The 25072-nt window shown below is 45.3% G+C and overlaps 1 protein-coding gene across 13 annotated transcripts in view; it reads left to right on the forward strand.

Annotated features, from left to right (window-relative positions):
* The window catches only part of Sec16b (SEC16 homolog B, endoplasmic reticulum export factor), a 57459-nt gene that overhangs the window by 14559 nt on the left and 17828 nt on the right, over positions 1–25072 (forward strand). For 5 of the 13 annotated variants that reach the window (XR_009584607.1, XM_060364519.1, XM_060364522.1 and 2 more), the window contains exons 1-13: positions 2803–2935; positions 5410–5748; positions 6260–6421; positions 7618–7729; positions 8391–8521; positions 9265–9364; positions 10439–10583; positions 11183–11334; positions 11704–11765; positions 13463–13598; positions 14022–14255; positions 19100–19197; positions 21694–21775. Coding sequence is in view for 12 of the 13 variants with exons in the window: in XM_060364519.1 (XP_060220502.1) it covers positions 5471–5748; positions 6260–6421; positions 7618–7729; positions 8391–8521; positions 9265–9364; positions 10439–10583; positions 11183–11334; positions 11704–11765; positions 13463–13598; positions 14022–14255; positions 19100–19197; positions 21694–21775 (1692 nt within the window). In the remaining variant the exon portion in view is untranslated. The other 8 variants (XM_021642621.2, XM_021642622.2, XM_060364520.1 and 5 more) reach the window with 7 other exon arrangements.

Here is a 25072-nt window from a genome sequence, read left to right on the forward strand (position 1 = left end):
TTCACCTCCCAAAGGCCTCACCTCCTGACTCTGTCACATTAGGATTTAGGATTTCAACTTGCAATTATTCAAAGAAAATCACATTCAGTCTATAGGCCTGGTAGTTTCTCTTGTTTGAACCAAGACCCTAGATAGTAGCCTGACATTTGGGAAGGAGGCCAGGGAGTGTGTGAAATTCACACCGATTAGCAAGCTCCCAAGGCTCCTCTTGATGAATAATTGGGATGCAGAACAAGAATCAGGTATGAGGGCAGGACACCAGGGCAAGGATAGAGTAAAGGCAGTAGCTGTTTGGGCATGAGGGAATGTATGGGTTCATGTGGGGTCATTGTACCCAGAGTCTAGAATGTCAGGACTAATTCAAATCTCTCCTTAGTAGAGCCTGAGCTCGTAAAGCCTTGTCGAGCTAGATAAAATTTGTCTGGGAACCAGGAAGAATTTAGTTGCCAGGTAGAAAGACTCGGTGGCAACTGTAGCTATTTGGGGCTGAGAAAACAGGGATTGGGAAATCCCAAATGCTTTGGAGTGGTGAGATCCCACCACAATCTATTTCCTTCTGTGACCCATTTAACTGTTGTATATACCATATGTCTATACAAAATAATTAAAGCTAATTAAAATTAATTTCGGTTGGTGAGTGTTTGAAGAGTTTCATAATAACTCTTGAGATAATTAGAGGTGCTTGGGGATGCCACAAAAGGAGCATTTGGAGTAACTGGGCTAGACGTTTAAACTAGAAATGTGCAGCTAAGTAAGGTTAGCAACGGAATGATAACTCTAAAACTGAAGGAACAGGGAATTAAGAGCTATGAGTCTGGGATTAAACTCAGTGTGCTGGTAAACTTGTTTGCTGAAAAACAAACAGCATTCACCAGTTTCTATGGTGTGGACACCCAGGGCATAGTGAATTTTGAATTACCTCTGGCTTTATGACCAGTTCACAGAACTCTTAAATATTTCACACTCAGATCTGGGAGGCCTATGTAATGCAGCTAGCTGTAGCTAATATTCCAACACCCTCCTCACTGGTCTTCTATTTAGCCTTGTAAGATCTTGAGTAAAGCACTATTCTGTGTTTCTTAGTTTTATCTTTTTTTTTTTTTTTTTTTTTAAATTAAAGTGAAGTGGCTCAAATGATCTCTGAGATTCTTTTTACAGCACCCCAGGGACACTGCTGTTGTGACCCAGGGTGAGTGAGTCTCATGTTAGAGTTTTACTCCTGGAATTGTGACATGTAAAAACATAATTGATGTAGAGTCTGTCTGGTAATTAACAGTGTTGTGATTCCTGCTGTCAGTGTCCGCGTGTGCCTCTGTTGCCTCTTTCCAGAGAGAGCAAAAGCATCGATGCAGCCGTTAGTAAGCTAGGACTCAAGGCCTAGCATGGTAAGGAACCACCGTCTACAGTCTGAGACTTGTTAGGTGCTTGGGGTGAAGAGAAAGTCTTACGGCTTAGATCCGTTACTTATCTGACCACAAGAGCTGATAATGGTGTTTTATCCTGGACCAGGAACTTCATGAAAGGCTAATTTGTTCTAAGGTGCTTGGAATTGCGGACAGTATCTTTTCATATTTGTATGTAGCAAATGCTGGCAAATAACAGGAACTCATTTAAGAGTTTGTTGATGGGGGCCTCTGATCAACTTCAAGGACTACTTCATTTACCGAGTGAGCTGAAGGCCAGCCTGGGCAGTTTAGTGAGACTTACTTCTCAAAAGGGGCTAAGCTGGTCAGTGGTGCGGCAAGCCTTTAATCCCAGCAGCTGGGAGGCAGAGAGGCAGAAGCAGGAGGATCTCTGTGAGTTTAAGGCCAGCCTGGTCTACAGTGTGAGTTCCAGGACATCATCCAGCGTTACACAGAGAAACCTGGCCTTGAACAACCCCTCCCCAATTAAAAAAGGAAACAAAAACAAAAGCAAAACAAAACAAAACAAAAACAAACAGAAAAGAAAAAACCAAAACCAAACCAAACCAACCAACCAAACAAACAAAAATCAGGGCTGAGGATATAGCTCTTATCACGTGTGAGTGCTAGCCTTCGGACAAAACAAACAGGTTTGTTGAAAGAATAAAAACCGGGCCCAGTTTAGAGCAGGATTTAAGATTTAAAATGTACATCCCAAAGGAGAAATGACAGCACGCTGTGTCTACTTAGCATTAAAATATATACTTTTCAAATGTGAGAAATTCCCTCCTTGTGATAGAAAACTTTTCAGGGCCATCAGTTCAGTATTGGGACTGAACTCTTCCCTTCAGCTGGAGACCAGAGGTGACTGCGCAGCCGGAGCCCATTGGGGAGGGAAGCCTGGGTGAGGGAAACCAGTGCGAGCCATCGGCTCCTATCATCTGGAAAGGCTGTGCCTGCTTTTAGTGTGTACTTGCTTGTAGCTCATGTACTTCACCAAATCCACCCCTGTCCGTGAGCCTGGTCAGACAAGTGTTAGAAAGGGAAACTGAGGCTCAGAGACGTAGAGTAACAGAGCCAGCCAGCGGCAGAGCCACAAGTCCACACCCCGCAGATCAGTCCGCCTCGGGCCATTCTGGGTTTCCTTTCTCTAGTGTCCCTCTTCCGTATTTGTCGTGGGGAAGGAGGTGTGTGTGTGTGTGTGTGTGGTGGTGGGGGTTGGATGTATTCTCATCGGAGTGTAGCTGGCTTAGTGCAGGACCAGGTAAACAAAAGCACCAGCCCCTACCAGGTTCTGAGCAAATACGCCAAGTCAGGACTGTCCCAGCCCGCGGTAGCTACATGGACTTTGCTCTAATGAATCAGCTCCATGGAGGCCGGGCAGTTACAAAGGTAAGTAATTGGCTGCAGATGTGAAGGTGAGTCTTGGTGGATGTGGCACCTGGACTTTGTCAGGCTCTAAGAGGGGAGAAGGCACTCCCCAGCAGGTCCCCGGAGCCACACTGAAAGAAGGTAGAGAGCCGGCAGAGCAGGTGCGTGGGGGCACTGGCCCCCTTCTTTCGCTTGAGTTGGCTTGAGTTGTGTGTGCTTGCGCTGATGGAGTTGGAAGCGGGCTGTTCTTATTGAGCTGTTGGGGGTGGGGCGGGGTGGGGGGTCACTCCTGTGCGTACAAAGCTGCGATTGTTATTATAGAAAGAATTCTGTCATTTTGAGACTCTCAGAGGTTCGGAAATGAGAACCCTTAATTACAACACCAGGTCTAAACTCCTGGAGTTGGTGACTCTTGATGACAGAGCGATCCGGGTGTTGTGCCTTTGTAGTCGGGGCCAGGATGCTTAGTGCAAAGTGAATCAATTACTTTTCAATCAGGACAAGTGAATCAATTTTCAAGTTCTTCTTACTTGTGGCCAAGTAAGAAGACACAAATAAGCATGGGACTTTAAGCAAAGGATCCTTGTATGGTACTGGGGGGGAGGGTGGGTTACCGGTCCCTTCCTGGAATTTGCTGGCAAAGTTTTCATTACTACTGAGTGTTTTGAGGAAGCAAGCTGGCCTGGAGAGGAAGGCAGCAGGTCCTGTGTTATGACTGGCCTGAAACAGAAGGCCCCTCTCTTGCCTGCCCTTCTTGCTGTCTCACAGCTCCTGGCTCATTGCTCTGGACCCTGGCTCTGTGGTGTTCAAACAGGGTAATCTTGCTTTCACCATATGCCCTTTTGACCTTTTCTTCTGATAAGAGTTTCCAGATGAACTTGGAAGCGTCTGTACTAAGAGCGAGCTAACAGGTTCAGAATCAGATTGTCTTCAACATTCCGAAGGGAAAGGAGAGGGGAGGCTGCCCTTGCTTGCTGGTGATCCAGAATACTCTGGACAGAAGCAGGGCCTGGCTGGGCTTGCCCTGGCTGGGCTTTCCCTCCTTGATGTGCCTCTCTGCCGTGCAAGTGGAGGACCTGGGGAAGCACACCAGTCCCTGGGGCTCGTTCTTATCTTGAGGAATGAGTGGGGAAGCTAGTCTCATAGGAGAGAAACTTTCAGGTCTAAACGTCTTCAGTCAGAAAGAACGGAGACTTGGCTCTGTTTTTCCATAGCAGCAGCCCCAAACTTGTGTCTCTTGGTTCGCCCAGAGGAAGGGTAAGAGAGGAACTTAAAGAAAGTAGTCAGAAGAGAAGTCTTTTATAGGGTCATTTGAAAGAGTGTGTTTGTGTATGTGTATGTACACATGTGTGTGTATGTGATGTGATATGTGTCTGTATGTGCGCGTGTGCCTGCATGTGTATGTGTGTACCTATGTACGCATGTGTGATACGTGTACATGTACACACATTTTGTATGTGTGTGTGTGTGTGTGTGTGGAGGCTAGACAGAGGTCAATACTGAGTGCCTTCCTCTATGGCCTCCAGCTTAGTTTTTGAGCCAAGGTCCCTCACTGTATCTGAAGCTCACTGATGGTTGCAGGAGCACCAGAAGCACCAGACGTGGCTTCTCATGTGCACGCGAGGGATTGAAACCCGGGTTCTCATGCTTATGCCGCAAACAGCACCCACAGTACCCAGGGGCACATCTCCTTGACCTCCGAATAGTGTATTGAACAATTACTATGTCTAAGGCCGTTCTAGGCATTTTCTATATGTCATGTTTAACTTTGACACTAACGCTGCTGCAACAGTAGCTCACAGTATCTTCCGTCTCCATGGGAACGAACATGGAGGGCGAAACAAAATATCTGTCTGGTAAGAGACAAATGATTTGAACCTGACCATCTCCCCACAAGGCTTACTCTAGTTCTTCTGGTTCTGATACCTCAGCACATCCGTTCTAAGTGTTGTATAAACATTTGCTGGTGGGATAAACCAGGAAACATTAATTGGGATTCCCTGATAGCATTTAGTAGCTGCATCAAGTACTGTTATCTGCCTCCCATGCCACCCACATCTGCTGTTCCATATGTGCTTTCTTAATCTTTTAGTCAGCCTCAATCTAATTGTCTAGCCTGTTATTTATTTAATGTATCTGTTTGAGATTTTTTTTTCATATTCCTCTATGTCTGTGCTCAGATGTTTTTTTTTCCTGACAATTTTGAGATCATAGTTGCTCTTTTCACAGAATCTCATCAACTACCATGTTTGCATAAAAGCTTAAAATGCTGAATTTGTGTTTGCGTGTGTGTGTGTGTGTGTGTGTGTGTGTGTGTGTGTATTTAGGCCAGAGGTTGACTTGGAGTGGCATTCCTCAGGAGCCAGACACCCTGTTTTTTGAGACAAGGCCTTTCACTGGGACCTGGGGATCACTGGTCAGGTTTGGTTGGCTGTCCAGTGAGCCCCAGGACACTGGGGTTTCTCTCTGTCCAGCACTGGGTTACAGGTGTGCACTGCTACGCCACGCCTGTCGGCTTTTTATGTAACTTCTCGGGATAAAATTGACATGTTGGTGCTCGAAAGGCAAACCTTTTACTAACTGAGCTGTGTCCCCAGCTCTCCAGAATGACGATTTGTTGTCTTTTTGTGTGCAGGAAATTAAAATAACTACATAACGGCCTCAAGACCCAAGGGGGAAAACCCAAAGGGTCTGAAATGGAACCTTGGGCTCCCCAGAGGCCATCTCAGCCACAAGGGAGGCCCATGACACCATCAAAGGATGCGAATAGAGGCCTCCAGAGTGGACTTTATAGACCCCATTCTCACCCTCTGTACCACCAATGGCAAGATGCCCGCAGGAGCTCAAAGCCACAGCAGGAGCCCAGGGCTGACCACCAACAGTCCCACTATGCTCCCAGACCTGGGGAGTGGTCTCAGCCTGTGTCCAGAGCCGACTACTTGAAAGGACCTTATCCTAGTCATGTGTACTCAAGGTATGATTTTTCGGGCTACAGTGGGCCTAGCTCTCCTAAGTACCTATGAATAGACTGTCGGCTGTTCTTCTTTCTTGTTCATTTCCTTCTTCCTCCCTGCCCCTTTCTCTCGTTCTTGGAATTTGTTACATAGAACAGGTTGTCCTCAAACCTAGGCCCTCACCCAGCCTCTCAAGCGCAGTCACCATTCTGTACTGCTCTTCCTTCCTTGTTATATTTCTCCTCCTTTTTTTTCTTTAGCTCCTCCCCCTATCCCTCCTCCTCGTTCCTAACTGTTTTAGTTAGGGTTTTATTGCAGTGATAAAACGCCATGATCAAAAACAGCTTGGGGAGGAAAGGGTTTATTTCATCTTACACTTTCACATCACAATCCGTCACTGAGGATGGAAGTCAGGGCAGGAACTTAAGTCAGGAACTGAAGGAATGGAAGCAGGAACTGAAGCAGACCATGAAGGAATGATATGATGCTTACTTGTTGGTTAGCCCTGAATTGCTCAGTTTCCTTCTACAGCCCAGAACCATCAGCTTGGGAACGCTCCTCCCCACTCCCCAGTGGGTTGGGCCTTCCCTCATCAATCATCAGCCAAGAAAATGCCCTACAGAAACTTGCCAACAGGCCAATCTTCTGGGGGAGCTTCCTGAATTACGATTCCCTCCTTCTGGATATGTCCAGGTTTGTGTCAAGTTTGACAACCACCAGGGCACCCACTCTTCTCTATTGGCTTAACCACAATCTGTCCTGGCCTGATTTGGGTTTTGGTGACTGGTGACCGTGTTTCCCTCTTTTTTTTATCCCAAGTAAACCTTCATAGAGCGGCCATCACAGTGTGATTGTGGTAGAGGGATGGGCAGAAGGTAGGGACATCCGAGAGCAGATGGGACCTCTGTGCTTTGGGATGGTAAAAGGCAGCTTTTGTGGGCTGTGGAAAAGCTTTCCCTAGGACACTGAAAGACTTCACATCTTCTTTGATCTTAGCCTGATATCAACAGCACCAACAACCCCAGGGGCTTGAACCTGGAGGGTGTCAGACATGCAAAGATCAGCATTTCATATGTAAGAACTGTAAGAAAAACTTTCTTCAGAGAAGGTATATACAGATTTTTTTCAGGTTGTAAGGTGAGGAGGAAGAGACCACAGAGGTAATTCTCCTGGAGAATCTTGAACTCCTGCTCCCCCAATCCCACAGTATTGAACTAAATATTTCACAAAATATTGGAAGTCGTCTATGCTTTCCTTTATCTCTTCTACTTGAGATCATATCTGTCTACTCTACAGTTTGAAGGTTAAAGTTACAGCAATTATTATGCATAATTTTGCCTCTATGGATATTGTTAATCGACAGCAACACTAATAATGTTCCTTTCCCCAATCCTTCTGGACTGTTGAGTTCTCAAGAGATTGAGTATGTCAAGGACAGAGGCAATAAAAGACATCACGCTGGTGATAGTGTCCTTTCTGTCTGTAATATGCACGGAAAGTCCAACGGCACATTGCATCTTATTATATTCTCCTCAGAAAGAGGTTTTTCTCAGTACAAGGGCAGGGCTTTCCAAGATAACAGCTTCTGAGATATTGAATGTGTATATTTGGAGAGTAAGAATATTCCTATAAAATAAAAAAAAATTAAATAAATTCCTTTTTACAAGAGCATTTTAAAGTAAAAAAGAGCCTTATTATAAAAGCTGCAGTCTTCTCGTGAAGCACAGGAACTCCCCTGTTCTGATTTTGAATTTTCTGACCTACTGTGAAGCAGTCAGGTTCTGGGCAGCCACCTTGTCTTCTGAAGTTGTCTGGTTTCCTCCAGCCTCCCTTTGGTTTCTCCCTTTACTGCTGTCGGTGGGTGACTGGCTGTCTTTGTGGTCTCTCAGATCAGGCTATGAGGACCCCTATCAGAGGTACCACACTCCGACACCAAGGGATGAGTATGCTTACGGAAATTATTACTACCACGGACACCCACAACTGTTGCAAGAAGAAAGAGGTATGAAGTAACCTCCAGAAGCCTCTGGGGAGGGGAGATACATGAGCAGCCTACTGCCAGGGCCAGAGACCACTGACGTCATGTTTGAAGACCCTGCCCTTTGACACTACGGAGCCTACCCCTATCCTATTCTTTCTATGGATAGTGCACACTTCATCCACTTCTTCCTCTCATTGCTTATTGTAGCAAAGGTTATATTAGCAGCAAAGTCAGTTCTTAAGGCCATCGGGTATGCTGGGTATATGAGTGCAACAATCACTTCCCTGGGGGCAGCAGAAGGGTGGCAATTGGCATTCCATATCCTATACCCCCACATAAAAGGGTATTGTGCTATGACAGTTTATGACTAGCTAGCATAGAGAATTTGTTTCATCCCTGAACACACACACACACACACACACACACACACACACACACACACACACACACTGCCACACACACACACACACACTGCTGTTGCTAAACTATGTAAAGGCATGCACACTGGTTCAGAGCATGTTGGTGGCTGGCATGGTTAGCTCTTACCCATCGACCGACCCACCTTGGCAAATGCATTATCCTACTCCCCATGCCGCAGTACCTCAGCCTCACCGCTCCCTAGTGTCTTTCTAAAAGGACTTCCCGAAGCAGCAAGTGACCTGTCTTTGTTTTGCTTTCTCTGAGGGTACAGCGGCAAGGCAAAGGAGTCCTTCTGCCTGCCATGAAGGTTATGGGGACCAAAAGTACTTCAGTGAGCATCGAAGAGAACAGCGCAATAGCTTGTTGGGAACAAAGAGTGAGACCCAATTCCAGTAAGTGTGAAAGAACAAGCCATGCTGCCGAGATTTGGTTAGACTCTGTCAGGACGATCTTAGGGGGTCTAAGGTCAGGCGGTCCCTGACCTACGAAAGACAGTCTGCTTTTGTTCCAGCTGCAGAGACATGGGAAGAGTCCAAGGTGGCCCAGGCTGACCACTGACACAATCTTGGGAAGAGAGATTATTATTATTATTATTATTATAATCTCTGAAAGCTGTTCCCACTCAGGACTAGCCTGCATCCTGAAAGATTGCTTGAGGCCCATCTAAAGGCCAAATCCTATATTGGCCTCAGAAACAGTGTGGTCCTTCAGTGATTGTAATGGCTGGACCCTCTTTGGGGCTGGAGTGCGTCTCTGTTCCCTCTCCCTGGGCCTAAGCATAGGGCATCCTCCTGGCATAAGGCACAGCAGGGAAGACACTGAAGTATTTCGCCCGGTGACTTTAGCCTTGGACTTCACCAATGCAGAGGCTCTGACTTGGGCTCTTGCAGGAGGGCAGGCTGTAGCGACCAGCCATTCTCTGTAAGGTCTGGACCACTTCTAATAACTGTGTGTGGAACCAAACATTCCCTCTTTCTAATACATCGAGGTGGGAGAGGGGGGAAATACTTTTCACTTTAGCACTCAAACTGGCCTGACAGGTGCCTACATAGCACCAGGCCAGCCTCCAGCTGAGTATTTCAGCCTTGCTGCCTAGCCCGGGACTTGTCTCAACACTGCTGTCATTTTGCTGCAGACACACCAGCAAGAATCCATACCAAGATGGCCCTGCTTCTATCTCTGGACAGGAGCAGCCTGGGGAATTCTTCCCAGAGAGTGAGGGCCAGAAACAAAAGGTAACCTAACGTGACAGGGGGCCCGGAGGCCTGTGGCCATGGGGATGTGGGTCTGTAGCTGCCAGCCAGTCTTCACTCACACCACTTTCCCCTGCCTGCCCATCTGAGTCTTAGCAGTCGGAGGCTCTGGTCTGACCTATTCCTGTTTTGTCAAGTGGGTAGGACTTAATTCACTGAGAGGTGCTTGGAGAGCCAGTAGGCTGCCACAGCGTGTTAGGTGTTAGGGTGCCCTGGGGGGACTAAAGGTTTAGGAAATGGAAAGTTGCTAGAGTCTTTTAATTTAGGTTTGAAAAGCAGCCTTGACATCTTTCCTGACTCTTTAATCTCTGTGCTCTAAAACAGGCACCATCTAGGTCACACACTAGAGCTCCTGATAGTAGTGAGATAAATATTTTATTATGGGATAATTTTGGATTTATAGAAATGCAAAAATATTGTAGAGATAAGTTCTTAATTGTTGTCAGGCTCAGATTTTTTTTTCTCCCTGATTAGAGTTGTTTGATTTTCTTTTTCTTTTCTTTCTTTTTCTTTTTTCTTTTTCTTTTTAGAATGTTTTTCTGTACCTATTACTAGGCTACAGCAGAGGTTATGGTGACTGATACTATAGCCCCAATGTGTGACTGTCACTTTACAGTGTACAATGAGCCTTTGAATCCACTGTTTTATTCATCTCTCCTAGAACCTAAGTTCCTTGCTCACTTGTCTGCGGGGAGTTCGCGTTATCCAGAGGGTACAGATGTTCACAAAATAGCTAGTGCATTAATAAGTAATGTGTATAGGACAGATAACTTTGAATTTATACCGCAGATGAAGGTATTAGGCCAGAGAAGCCCAAGTCACCTGTTTAAGGTCATAGCAGCAGGGTGACGGAAATTAAAACTGAAATCTAAGTCCCATGACCCCACTGGGCTGTGCTCAATGGACTGGGTTCTTCTTTCTGCGAGTCCACATTCAGTGTGTTTAGTGGAAAGCTTGAATTTCGTTTCTTTGAAGGAACAACCTGGGAAGAAGACAAGCCTCTCTGGACTGCCTTCCTAGATCATTTAGTTGTTTTTCTCCCCCCTTCCCCAACAGCCATCGCTGACCAGCAAATCCAACCTTCTCCAGCACCACGAGTCTGGCCTCAGCTCTAGCAGCTATGAGCTCAGCCAATACATGACAGATGCCCCCGAGCAGTACGAACCAATGGTCTCGGCATCTTGGAGGCCTATTCAGGATGGTGGGTGCCACGTGGCCACGGGAGCTGGTGAATTCTGATAGGGAAAGGTTGGGTCAAATGGAAAGCCACCCTCTGCTCTTCCAGAAATGGGTCTATGTTTGCTATATTGACTTATGCAGAGAGGCCAACTTGGGATCCCTTTTCCACCTCTTCTCTGGTAATAGATCGTGTAGTGAAGGTGGCTCTGGGAAGGGAACCCTGCTCCTAGTCATCATAGTTGGGCCAGGAGGCATGCTGGGGTGCTTCTAAGCAAAAAGTGAGGAAAATGAAGAGGAGAGAGGACGGGGTGAAGTGAAGTGAGGATGCAAAGTGTAAATGTTAGTCTGGAGGTTTGCCATGTGCACATGGGCAGCAAGCAAGCGGCTGCCTGTCCCCTGACCATGGCTGGGGAACGTGAGGCGAGTGTGTTCAAATGGTAAAATCCTTGCGTTATGATCTGGCATATTCTTAGAGGTTTGAATCAGACTGGAGCCCGACTTTTTCTAACTAGGCATCCCACCCAGCACCTCATGTTGGCCCAGGTGGAATGTGAACAGAAACTGACCAACTAAAGCGCAGCGAAGAAAACCTAACAATGTCCACGTGTGTCTCTTGGCCAGATGATACCTCAGCAGCCGTCCCCAAGACACCCATGAGGTTTTACATTCCCCACGTGTCTGTGAGTTTTGGGCCAGGAGGCCAGCTAGTATGTGTGTCCCCCAACTCTCCTGCTGATGGACAAACGGCCCTTGTTGAAGTGCACAGTATGGAGGTAATCAATGTCTTGGGCCTGTGTGTGTGTGTGTGTGTGTGTGTGTGTGTGTGTGTGCGTGCGCGTGTGCGCCAGTGTGCGCCAGTGTGCGAATGCTCAGCTCAACCCAATTGTTCTTCTCATGCTTTCACTTTGCTTGAGGCTGAGTATCTCCAGGAGGGGGAGCTGAGCCACATATACCTTAGACTGTGGGCAGGAATGGGTAGGCTTTTCCTTGAAGAAAGTGATGTTAGGTTTATGTTCCCTGAGATTCTAGAGGCTCATCTTCAGGATAACCATATCCACAGGGCACTGAGCCACACCACAGGATCTGAAACTGGATTTGACTGGTGGGCACTGGTGGGGACCTAATTTTATTTTCTGCTCCAGGTTTTACTTAATGATTCTGTGGATCAAGAGGAGATGAGAGGTTTCCCAGGGCCCCTCATCAGGTAAAGTCCTGAAAGACTGTTAAGGGAGTGTGTGTGTGTGTGTGTGTGTATGTGTGTGTGTGAGATGTATGCACACATGTGTGAAGGTGCATGCATGTGGAAGCCAGAAATGGAAGACATCCATTGTTTTCCTCTTTCACTCTCTCATCTTCCTCTTTTGCTCACTTTTTTTTTGGGGGGCGGGGGACAGGGTCTCTCACTGGACCTGAAGCTTGCCATGTTGGTAGGCTGTCCGTCTGGACACTTAGCTCCCAGGACTTGCCTGTCTCTGTCCTCCAAACTCTGGTCGTACAGACACTGGCATCCATGGTGGCTTTTATGTGGGTGTTTGGGATTTGAAGTCATGTCCTCTTGCTTTCACAGCCAGTGCTCTTACCCACAAAGCTATATCACCAACTCTTAAATAAAAGCTTTGGAAAGCTGAGGAGTTTTCTTGCCCAGGTCTGGGTTTCCATGGAAGAAAATGTCTGTTTTATTTGAAGCCTATTTCTCTATGTCAGTAGGTAGAAAAAGGTGGCTTGAGTCATTTTGACAAGCTGCTTCACATCTGAAGGGCAGAAAGAAAAGTTAGCATGATAAGTTAGACATCTAAAAACATCCATTTTGTAGAGATTAGTCGGTAGAAAGCTTTAGTGTCCTATGTACTTAGATAGGAAATGTAGCACAGCCTGGGGAAACGCTCTTTTCTGAGCCGGTTAACCCAGCTTTCCAGTTCCCGGACGTTGTGAACGTCTGCCCTCTGCAGGAATGAACTGGAACTGCGCTAGCATTTTCGTTACCTTTTTTATTTTTATTTTTTTTTAAAACTGTGGTGAGTCCTAGGTGGGGTGTCAGAGGACCAGCCTCCCAGGTATCCTCCTGACCAATGTTTCGCCAGCCCTCTTTAAGTTTTCCCCTTGAGAAGTTATACAGCACTCACTCTGCCTGCTCTAAAGGCTGTGAGACTCCACAGAATACTATTCTGAAGCTCGCCCCTAAGGAAGTCCCGCGTTACAACTGAGTATTATGTTGGTGTGTATGTGGGCGCACATGGATGTCCGTGCACGTGTGTGCGCACAAATGTAGGGACCAGAGGACAGCCTCAAGGGTCATTCCTCAGGTGCCAAATACCTTTTTTTTTCTCTCTCTGTTTCTTACAGGTATTCAGAGAACTAGGTAGTGTATTAAACAGTACGCTGTTGGTCCCACTTGGCACTGACTTGCTGAATGTTCTTGAGCAAGAAGTAACGCCCCTTTAATGATCATTTATTTGTGGATGCTGCACAGTTTGCTTATCCCTTTTTGGATACTGGCAGCTTCATTTTTCAGTCCTGTGGTAAGGACGGAATGGCACCGAGGCTCACAGTGAGATGTTTGCGTAAGCCAGACAGGGACCCAGTCTTGTCTGACTTTAAACCAAACCTTATCCGCAGTTCTGAGAAGTCACTTAGGGTCTCTGGGCTTCACTTTCCTCGTCAAAAAGATGGATGGATGCACGAGAGAATCTCTGAAACTCCTAACTCCTTCCTGTTCTGGAGGGGGAGGGGAGAGAGAGAGAGAGAGAAAGAGAGAGAGAGAGAGAGAGAGAGAGAGAGAGAGAGAGAGAGAGAGAGAATCTTGTGATTCAGGCCTGGGCCACTAGGCTTCTGTCATGTTAGCTTGCTCACTATACAGGAGCCTGGGCCTGCTCAGGCCTTTCTTTCTGAATCGTCCCACAGGGAGGACATACACAAGGTGGATATCATGACATTTTGCCAGAAGAAAGCGGCTCAGTGTCTCAGATCTGAGTCACCAGGGAGCAGGGACTCAGCCCTGCTTTGGCAACTGCTGGTTCTCCTTTGTAGACAGAATGGGGTGAGTCTTTGATACAGGGGGCAGACGGAGGGCGGGCTGCAGTTTCAGTCTTCGTGGGCGTTGGTGTTCGGCACAATGACAGAAAGCAGTCCCTAGGGAAAGCGCTGCTGGGTGCCAACACCAGCGTGCCAGTGCTAACCTTTCCCGAGAGTGCCCCCTGCTGGCCGGGGTTTGTTATACAGGCCCTGGATTACTGAATCTGCCAGAGTCTAGCGGAATTTTGAGTGGTTCTCATGAGCTCCGTGGCTGCCCAGAGAGTAACCGCGATAGCGAAGCCGATGTTTGAAATCCAGTCCTTCACGAAAGGTCTACCGTGTATTTGCATGGTTGCCTCAAGAAGAAGGCAGAGGCCCTGCCGCCTTCCTTCCTCAGCCTGGGCCCAGCCCAGGAACAGCCCCTAGGATGGCTCTCTTTACTTTGCAGTCCATGGTGGGGTCCGACATTGCAGAGCTGCTGATGCAGGACTGCAGGAAGCTGGAGAAGTACAAGAGGCAGCCCCCGATGGCCAACCTCATCAACTTGACCGATGATGAGCACTGGCCGGAGCAGAGCTCCGGGACTCGCAACCTGCTCACCGGGGAGATTCCCCCCAGTGTGGAGACGCCAGCACAGATCGTGGAGAAATTCACCAAGCTGCTCTACTATGGAAGGAAGAAGGTGAGAAAGGCTTCTCCGCAGCATTCCTTCAGATGGGGGACCACCATCCCTCACCCTGTCTCCCCCTCCTCCAATGACAACATCCATTCCCGTTTTATATATTTACTCCTAGTATTTCCCCGTTAAAAATCAGTTTAACATGGCTGTGCACTCGTTTGGCTGAGGCAGGCGAGATTGTGAGTAAGAGGCCAGCATAGCTATAAAGATAACCTGTATCAAAACAAACAACTTCAAAGAAATACACATGTAATTGTTTATTTCTTTTACATTTAATATCGCAAGGCAAAATGCCCCAACAACATCAAATATGTTTAAATAGTGCAATCTTATTATTTTCGTAGCGCTAAGAATTCTGAAAATTCAGGGTCTTGTACACGGTAGATAAGCACTCTATGAGCAAGCAGACAAGCAAATAAACGTTCTAGTGACCCGAGAGGTGGCTCAGTAGTCAGTCATGTCTGCTGTTCTTCTAGAGAACCCAAGCTCAGCTCCTAGCACCCATGTTTGGCAACTCACAATCGTCTTTAACTCCAGCTTCATGGGGATCCATGGGGATCCAACACCTATCCTAAGTGGGCACCTGGACTCATGTGAATGTACTTCTCCTCTCCCATACACATAATTTAAAAATAAAGGAAATAAATTCACCACTGTTGGACACTAAGACATTTATAATTTCCTTACTCATTGCAAGTTATGCAATTGCACATTTTGCTAGGAATTAATAGATTAATAGACTGTGTTTTTTTGTTTCTTCACCTAAGCAACAGTTTAGTTTATGGAGAGATTGTCTTAAAGAAATATCCCTGCCACTGGATCGCAGGCATTCCTGCCAACACTGAATGCTTGCACGTAATGGGTAGAGAGGGTTGGCCTTGTTTAATTTTGAAGTTGTGCTCAGATTTTATAAAAGTCATAAATCTGAATATTAAAAATATTATTAAAATCAAATAAGTTTAGTTAAAAAGAACAGAAGGTAATAGGACTATAATGGAGGAAGATTTCCATCTCAGGTATTATATTTGTCTCTTTAAACTATCTGGAGGGGCTAGAGGGATGGCTCAGTGGTTAAAAATGAGTATCATTCTTCCAAAGGAGCTGGGTTCAATGCCCAGCACACATGTCAGGCAGCTCACTGATTCCTGTAACTCAAGCTCCAGGGCATTAGACGCCTCTGGCTTCCATAGGTACCCACACACATGGCATCCACTCACACAGGCGCACACACACATGGTTAAAAGTAAAATCTTAAAAGAGATTTTTTTTTGGATGTATAATTATTTTCTCACGGCACCGTTCCGTATATCCCTACTGGACTTCATGTTTTTTTTTTTTCATTTAACAGCATATATTAGATAATAAACTTTGAGGTTGGCAAACTGTTCCCTTAAAGGGCGTGAGTGACTGTTTTAGGTTTTGCCAAATGTGCCCTTGAGGTAGAGGGAGGCCACAGGAGATGCAGGGTGAATGAGTAAGGCTTATGGCTGTGTTTTAAATTTATTTATGGACGGGTTACATGGATTCAAACTACACATGTAATGAAATATTATTTCTGTTTTTATCTCCTCCACTCGTTGAAAAGGTAGAACCTTTTCACATTGAACCTTGTGGACTGTATCCAAACAGGCAGCATTCTGGGTTTGGCTTTAAGACTGTTTTGCGGTTCTTGTTCTTTATTATACTTGCTATATTACAACATGTATGTTAACATCCTCATGATCCACTTACGTGGAGAGCAAGCCTTCAGCACATGGACCTTTTGTGGGGAACACTTCATACCCAAGATAGAGCCTCGCCATCACTTTTTTTTTTTTTTTTTTTTTACTATGAGAGAATATACGTAAGATGAATTTCTAGCAGCAGAAATAGAAATGTTGGGACAAAGGGTATGCGGTATATAATTTTGATAGATATAAAAAAATTGCCTCTTTAGATGCATCAATTCGCTCCATGGGTAAAGGGTGAAACTGTTACTTGGTGTCCTCATCAAAGTGCCTTCACGTTTGCGATCTGTGCCTATCTGAGAGGGAAGAAATACAATTCAGTGTATACATTGGCACTTCTGTTATGAATGAAACTAGCTTTACACCCATGATGATTCTTGTCATGGGCTTTCCCGCCCTTTCCTGAAGAGCCTTTTGTCAGAGCATGCTGAATTGCTTGTACTTTATTTCTTTAAGATGTTCTATTCCAAACCACAAGCCTTTCTTTTTAAGGGAGTGTCATAATTAGCGTTCCCCCAACTTCCAATTTAACTTATAGAAATGAAGTTGATGGACATTTTATCTATCTATCTATCTATCTATCTATCTATCTATCTATCTATCTATCATTTATACAGTATTCTGTCTGCATATGTGCCTGTACAACAGAAGAGGGCACCAGATATTCTAGATGGCTGTGAGCCATCCTGTGGTTTCTGGGAATTGAACTCAGGACCTTTGGAAGATCAGCCAGTGCTCTTAACCTCTGAGCCATCTCTCCAGCCCCTTACTTTGACATTTTAAAAGATTTGTTTATTTTTATTAAATGTGTATGTGTAAATGCCCACATGTATGTATGTGTACCATGGGCATGCCTGGTGCCTCGGAAGGACAGAAGAGGGTGTCAGGTCACTGGAACTGGAGTTACAGGTGGTTGTGAGCCACCATGTGAATGCTGGGTATTGAACCTGAGTCCTCTGTAAGAGCAGCAAGTGCTTTTAACTGCTCAGCCATGTTCCAGCCCCTACTTTGACATTTTAATATTTTATCTCTTGAGTTTTTGTATATGTTGTTTTATTTTCTGTGAGTACTTAACATGATAACTTATAAAAACAATGGTATTATTGGTATTTTTTATATATTCATTATATAGCATAGAATTGTGATCTTGATAGTGACTCATTTATTCCATTAAAAAATATATATGGGGGTTAGAGAGATGGTTTACCAGTTAAGAGCACTAGCAGCTCTTCCAGAGGACCTGGGTTCAATTTCCAGCACCCGCATGGCAGTTCACAACTGTCTGTAGTTCCATTTCTAGGTAATTCAACACTCTCCCAGAGACTGTACATAAAAGATAAAAATTAAAAAAAAAATCTATCCACAGTACTATTTCTCACCCAGTAGGGCATAAAGAGATAAATCAGTCTTGAACTTTTCTTTCAGAAAAGATGAACACTGTCTATAATAACAGCAATAACAAAAGCAGAGATTAAAAAAAAATATCTCCTACCTGTCAGGCACTAACTCAATATCTTCTCTGCATTATCTGATTTATCTCCATGGAAACGCGTGTGTTAGCTCCTATTTTTGTTTTACAGATTTACAGGTTGGGCAGTTAGATTTTTGTGGGGCTTGAATCTGGGTAGCATGTGCCTAACCACGGGCTTCTGGGAATCTCGCTGCCCTGAGCAGTAGATGTGAGTGAGTGGAAAATGGAGTGTGTGTGTGTGTGTGTGTGTGTGTGTGTGTGTGACTGCAGGGTGATGAATGAGGAGGTAGGTACCAACACACCTTCATTCATATTTGACTCAGGTATCATTTCTGGGATTTAACAATCCTGACAAACGTTTACCTAAGTTCTCAGATTCTTTGCTTATTCATTAACTATATTTTTGGGATGGGAAGAGTTCTGAGTCAACTGATAATTCCAAACCAATCCATTGGTCACTTCTTTTTAAAAACTAGAAAGAATTATGGAATAGTTAAAACATGCTAAAAAATGTTAGTCTAATGTCATTGTTTCACTTTCTCTGTCTGAAGCTGTGGTTTAATTCCCTAATTGTGAGAATTAAATTTGCCCCCTCCAGCTAATAAGATTACAAGGAGGCAGAATTACCTCATTAGCGACTTTCTGCCAGAAATCATGTTTTTTCCTACCAAAGAGGTTATTAATACCACTTCTAAACCTCAACTGGAAGTTGAATTAAATGGGCAAATATATGTGCGTGTTTTAAAGCTTGCAGCTTTAGCCCATCTTCCTCAGCGGTGCTGCCGATTCCTCCTGTGAAAGCGCCTGATGGTGGCTAACAAGCAGTCAGTCTCTTCAGTAGGCTCACAGGCTAGCTCCCGTGTACACTGGCTTACGCATAGCAGCCCTTAATTACCTTTCATCAGAGAACACAGATGAGCCAGCAGGTCACCCCTCCTCCATGCAGCCAGACTCAGGATGCTGTGATCTTCGCCATCTTCAGCTTAGAGTTTCCAAGGTTCCAAGTCCTTTCCATTCCAGGCACCTGATGGGGTGAGGCAAGTTAGGAATGAGTATGCTGGATTTTGTGGGCCAAACCCAGAAGTGGCACTGTTGTACCCATTCGGTGGCCTGGACTCACCGTACTCAGGAGGCACTGAGGTGGGGCATGTCCAGCTTTGTGCCAGGAGAAAAAAATGTCCCCTCTGCCACTGCTGTTGAGAAGGGCTCTGTTCTTCAGTAGGGCTTCAAAAATACATTTTGCTACCCATATCTTGAGCCTCTGTCTCTGGGGGGTGGGGAGCTAATTTCCTGATTTTTAGTTAGGTTCTTACAAGTATTTTCTAACTTTACTAAAGAGAGAGAGAGAAAGAGAGAGAGAGAGAGAGAGAGAGAGAGAGAGAGAGAGAGAGAGAGAGAGAGGACCTGGTGACCATGACTGAGGAGAAGCTAATGCAATGTCTAATGGATTATGGCTGGAGGAGAGGACAGCTTTGAGAATGAATGATACCACGCTGAGTGGAACCCACGCTCCTGTTCTTCCTTCTTCATTTCCTGTGTTTCCCTGGGATTTTCTGTTGCTTGGGGTATACACACGTCTACGTATGGAAATTCGTTGTTTTTTTTATTGGAGGAAAATGTTTTATTGACTGTCATCTTTTGTTTCTCAGGAGGCCTTAGAGTGGGCTATGAAGAACCACCTGTGGGGCCATGCCTTATTCCTAGCCAGTAAGATGGACCCAAGGACCTATAACTGGGTCATGAGTGGGTAAGTCTAGCTTACAAAGACCAGAAAAACAGAGAAACCTCTCTTCCAAGGGGATATGTGTGTGTGTGTGTGTGTGTGTGTGTAAGGGAGGAGTAAAAAAATGCATTGAGAAGTTCCCACACAGCTGCCCAAGTTCTCTTCACTGAGATGAGTGTAGCATTTCCCATTTCCTGATTTTCCTTTCCTCATCTCTCTCTCCTTCTCTCCTCTCCTGTCCCCTTCCTTCTCTCCTTTCCTGTCTCTCCTGTCCTGTCCTCTCCTCTTCTCTCCTTCCTCTCTCCTTCCTTCTCCTTCTCCTTGTCTTCAGCCTCCTGAGTACTGGGATTATAAGCATACTACGTTCATGCTCAGTTCTTCTTCTTTTTTTTTTTTTTAAAGATTTATTTATTTTGTATTCAGTATTCTGCCTCTATGTACACCTGCATGCCAGAAGAGGGCACCAGATCTCATTATAGATGGTTGTGAGCCACCATGTGGTTGCTGGGAATTGAACTCAAGACCTTTGGAAGAATAGCCAGTGCTCTTAACCCCTGAGCCATCTCTCCAGCCCCATGCTCAGTTCTTAAGCTTCTTCATTTTTATACATTTATTTATCATCTCTCTCTCTCTCTCTGTGTATGTGTGTGCACACGCATGTGCCATGGAGCGTATATGAAGGCCAGAGGACACTGTGGGGGAGTCAGTTGTCTTCTTCCATCATGCAGATCCATGGCATCTGCACTTAGGCCATCAAGCTTGGCAGTGGGAGTGGCTTTAGCTGCTAAACAATCTTACTGGCCCTAGATTCTTATAACTTAGGCAAAGAAACATCCTTTGAACCCATTTAAATGGAATGAAACATTTTGGCAATATTCCCCAGGGTTAGTGTTTCCAAGAATTCAGAAAATTCTGCACCACAACTGTCCTCTGTGGGAGGGGCTGGTTTCAGTTTCATTAGTGAAAGAGGGGTAGGTGGTCACTTAGATGTGGCTGGAGAACCTGAAGGCTAAGGAGTTTTGATCTAAGAAAGTGTCCAGGACTTGATCTTGCACTGAGCTGTGCCTGCTGAGTGGCTGGTTAGGGATATGAGCCAGTAGAACCATAAACCATTGTGGAAAAGGCATTGATTGGGCTGGGAATGTGGTGAGAAGTGTGCTTAATAAGAAAGAAGCCATACCTGTCAGTGAATCCGGCCCCATGATAGACCAGGAAGGATGACCAAGCCAGAAGAGACAGGGATAGAAGCAGGGCACATAGCCAGCGGCTGGAGTAGGAGGGATGAGGTACAGCAGCGGGGAGTCAGCGTGAAGAGGAGGTGTTGGGTTGATGTGGGCGCTGCAGAAGCATCTCCGTCTGAGTCCTTTACACTCCTGTGCACATCACAGGTGGCGGGAGTGAGGTGGAGGTCTCCTGTAGCAGCAGGTGTGGGTCAGGGTGTGAGAAAGGCGCCATGTGTGCATGCTTATCTTCTAGAACTGGCTGGTGGTGTGCAGCAACTCTGTCAGCTTAGCTTAGGTCGAAGGGGCCACCAATCCTTTTGGGCAGAGAGTTGCCTGAGAAGCCGTACACTCCATTTTAAGTTCTGTCTTTGCTCCCATTGGCTGCCACACTGCCCAGTGGTCTGTTCTTCATAATGGTTTCAATGAGACCATTACTTCAACTCCATCTTCCCAGGGATGAGCAATGCAGCCTTCCCTCCATGATGGCCTTCGGCTGGGGTGGTGGGCGTGCTGAGTGTGCCGAGCTCCCGTGGCAAGGGTGCCATTAAGCAGAGGATGGTGATCTGAGGGACAATTTCCTCTTTGGGTTTTGGAAATGAACCCCCACCCCCTGCCCCATCCCCTCATTGTAGCATACATCTCTGTGGTAGGTTTTTGCCTCGGGCCATTGAGTTTTGATGGGGCCCAGTGAATTGTGAAAAATATCTCTTACTGAGTATGCTTAAATCTCAAATCAGCTGTAGAGCTTATTATAGCCTTGTTAAGCATATCTCACAGTTTGTCATCAGCAGGATCATTACTGGTCCCTCTTCCACGCCTCTTTGGTTATTGAAAATGGCTATTCGGTGCTTGTGAGTCAAAGCTCTACAGACCCAGGCTGGAGATGAGGCAGAAAAATGATGCTTCGTGGGATGGGTTTGGTGAGGAGGAACTGAGGGTAGGTGGGAAGGAGGGGCCCAGGGACAAGAGCTCTCAGTTTTGCTGCTGGGCAACCCAGACAACCTGGAGACGTGGGTGGCCAGTTCACCAGTGGAAGGCGTTTAGAGGCGACTACCCAAGAATTAAGGCATTAGGGGGGAAAATGCAGAAAATATCCTTGAACAATGAAAGCTACTCCCAGTGCATGATGAGGTAAATCTATCGTTGATCCTCCCTAAAAGGCCACAAGGGACAGCAGGGCCGAGAGAAGCCTGCATTCCAATACCAAAGCTCCCCTCAAGGGGAGTATTCAGGCACGTTGGCTGGTGATGGGTTCCCTCTGGGATCAGTCCCCACTGACTCTCCTTTCTCCTCACAGCTTCACCAGTACACTGGCACTCAACGACCCCCTGCAGACCCTTTTCCAGCTCATGTCGGGAAGGATCCCACAAGCATCCACGGTACTCTCTGTGACAGGCTTCCCTCTATACTCTGGAGTCCTAAGGGTTGGGAGTTGGGCATTGGGAAGGTAGTGATACCTTTCAAGATGAAGCATGAATAACAGTTTGTTAATTATCTACAAGGTGCTTGACCCATATACGATTTGATACATAGTGTTTAATTTCGTGCCTGGAGATAGGAGTTAGTACCCCTGCTTTGCAGACATGGAAACAGAAGGGCCAAGATACAAAAGGGCTCAGTCGTGGAGGTAGTGAAGACTGGCTAGGCTCAGGTCTGTCTGGTTCTAAAGACTTTGCCCCTTCTGCGGTGCCTGATTGTACACAAGCTGTTGTTTTTCAGACTTCCCACGGCCGGGCGGCCCTTCTGGTCCCTGGTGGAAAGCTTCCCCATCGCACATCAATTCTCCAGAGCTGGACATGTTAGGCTTCTGGCTTTTGGGAGAGAATATGGCTGAGGAGAAGGTGGAGGCCTGCTTAGGAGCTCCTCACTCTAACAGACCCAATCTTTTTGCCCCAATGTATTTTTTTTTCTTATCCAATAGCTTTACTAACATGTGTTCTGGCATTGACCGTCTGGGTCTGTTTTTTACTTTTATTTTTTCTGCAAGTGCAGCATAGAGACTGCCCTTTGAATGTGCACACTCCTATCTTAGACTTCAGGAACATTTTCTTGGGTTATATCTTTCACTGTTTATTTTGGTTTTGTACAGGAACTCCATGTACATGTACCTGTATCTCAGATGTATAAACATATGAATTATAGAAATATATTTATCTCCTATTTGAGACCCAGGTTGGCCTCAACTCATTCTGTAGCTAAGGATAATCTTGAACTCCTGTCTTCCCGTCGTGATCTCCCAAGTGCTAGGATTCCAAGCATGTGCCACCATACCCGGCTTTTACTTTTTTCCCCTAAATTAAAAGTACTTTTGTTCTTTTCCTCATTCTTCCCTTTGCCCACTCCTGCCTTTCTTTTTCTTTTCTTGCCTTCACCCTCTGTCCTTTACTGTTTTCCCCAGTGTCTCTTGCTCTTTTGTTCTAACATCTTCATCTTTTTTTTCTTTAATGTTTTACCCATTCTTTTCCTGAGCTCTGCAGGTCACATTTGTTTCTTCCTGTTTGGTGCCATCTCTTTCCTGAGCTCCTTTTTGCTCGCTTGATGTTCTTTCTTCATAGAAGTATTGTTTCATTACCTCTGTGCCTGCTCAATGCATCTCTATTCAATCTCTACTACTTTTTCTTGACACTTGAGTTTTTGCTAGCAACTGGTTCTAATGAAAATGAATTTCTCATTTCCTTCATGTTGACCTTCTTGTTACTGTGAATAATTCTAAGGAAAGCAAAGCAAAGAGAAATGATGCTCTCCACTCCCCATCATTAAACCAATGGGCTATTTTGGAATACAGGGTATGCTTCACAATTCAGCTGAATGGAAGTTTCAGCACTGCAATAAAATTGCATCATGTCATGAAGCACCTAATGGAGGAAGTGATATAATCAGCCTGTGGTCCATTGGGCCTTAGTGACGAGGCAGAGTTGGCTAATTTCCCCTGCTCTTAGATGGGAGAGCGAAGGCTCTGCAGGCGATGTGCCAGCTCAGAACTTGATCTCAGAGTGTGAGAACTTCCTAGCCCTTCACACTGAACACAAGGCTACCTTCTGCTGCGTGGGTGGTGTCATGGGAGAAGCATGGCCACTGGATGCCCAGATGTGGGTTTCATCTCAGGCTTAAGCTTGACTTTGCTCGTTACTACTAGGCAAACTTGGCTATTGTTTAACATCATAGTTTTTCTCTTTGTGGAGATTTTGATGGCCAACCAATAGAATTATGGGCAAGGCTGTCTGAACCCCTGCTACCATGCTTGCATGCCTATCCCATCAAGGTAATTACTTAATGATCTCTCTCTCTCTGTGACACACACACACACACACAAAATTGGGTTTACACTATCCTTGCCTTGTGCCAAAGCAGGGAGGAGACAGATGGTGACTTCCAAGACTTTTTTTTTGAAAGAGTTTCTCTTCTGTTTTGTTCTTGAAGATCTGGCAAGAAGAGGCCTAGCTTATATGTTTAAGTGAGAGTAACAATGTCCTTGGGGTATGCAATTATTGGCAGGAGAAATGTTTAGCCAAGGGTGTGGTTCATGGTCTAAGCCACTGTCATAAATTAAAATTGCTTTTACCAAGCTGGCTTCTTATGACCACATCATGATATATATCTATGCTGTGCTGTTGAAATAGGTAGGGAGCAAGTACCACATGGAGTTGTATAAAATATCCTTAATTCCTTGTGATGATTATAAACACTAAATAATTATAAATAGTTCTGAATTGTGAATGTTAGTAATTACTGTCAGTTTTTCTCTCTTTTTATCTATGTAACAGGACTAGTTTAGACTGTTCTCAAATCACCTCTTTCCTCTATTGAATTTTCCGTGTGTTTATAAGTGTATACACACACATGTATGCTCATGCCTATTGTGAAATTTATAAAGTGAAAACCAAGTGTGGAGAACTGTGTTATATGCTTTATATAATTGTCTTGTTTTATTGTCACTAGGAATCTTGTCAGGCAGAAATGATGATCTCCATTCTAGAGATGAGGAAGCAAAGGTTCAATGAAATTAAAGACTTGCTCAGGCTCCCACTGCTAGTATGAGGCAGGACTTGGGGTGAATCCAGCCCTTTGTAGAATTTATCATATTATGCTGCTTCTTTATCGATTCTTTCCCCCATGAGGTTCTTCTCTGAGGACGGTGGTGTAGGGTGGGGCTCAACATATGCAAGTCAGTTAATGGAATAAACCACAGAAATGGGCTTAAAGAGAAAAATCACAGGGTCATCTCAATAGATGGAGAAAAAGCTTTCGATAAGCTTCACCATGCCTTCATGCTGAAAGTCCTGGAGAGTAGGACTAGAGAGAACATATATCAACACAATAAAAACTACATATGAGAAACCCACAGCCAACAATCATCCTAAGTGGGGAGAACCTACCCATATTTGTAGATGACATATTAGTCAAGAGATCCCAAAAATTCTATCAGGGCCCTTCTAGAGATGGCAAGCTTAGCAATGTGGCAGGATAAAGGAGCAACTTGTATAAATCAGTAGCTTTTCTATATGCTACCAACATGCATAAAGGAAATAGATTGTGAACACACCCCATTCATAATAGCCTCAAAGAAAAGAAAATATCTAGAAATAAATCTAATCAGAAAGGTGAAGGACCCATATAATAAAAACTTAAAAAAACCTCAGAAGAAAGAGACATTAAAATGGAAGTACATTCCATGT

The sequence above is a fragment of the Meriones unguiculatus genome, chromosome 11 (genome assembly GCF_030254825.1).
Source record: "Meriones unguiculatus strain TT.TT164.6M chromosome 11, Bangor_MerUng_6.1, whole genome shotgun sequence".
NCBI lineage: Eukaryota > Metazoa > Chordata > Mammalia > Rodentia > Muridae > Meriones > Meriones unguiculatus.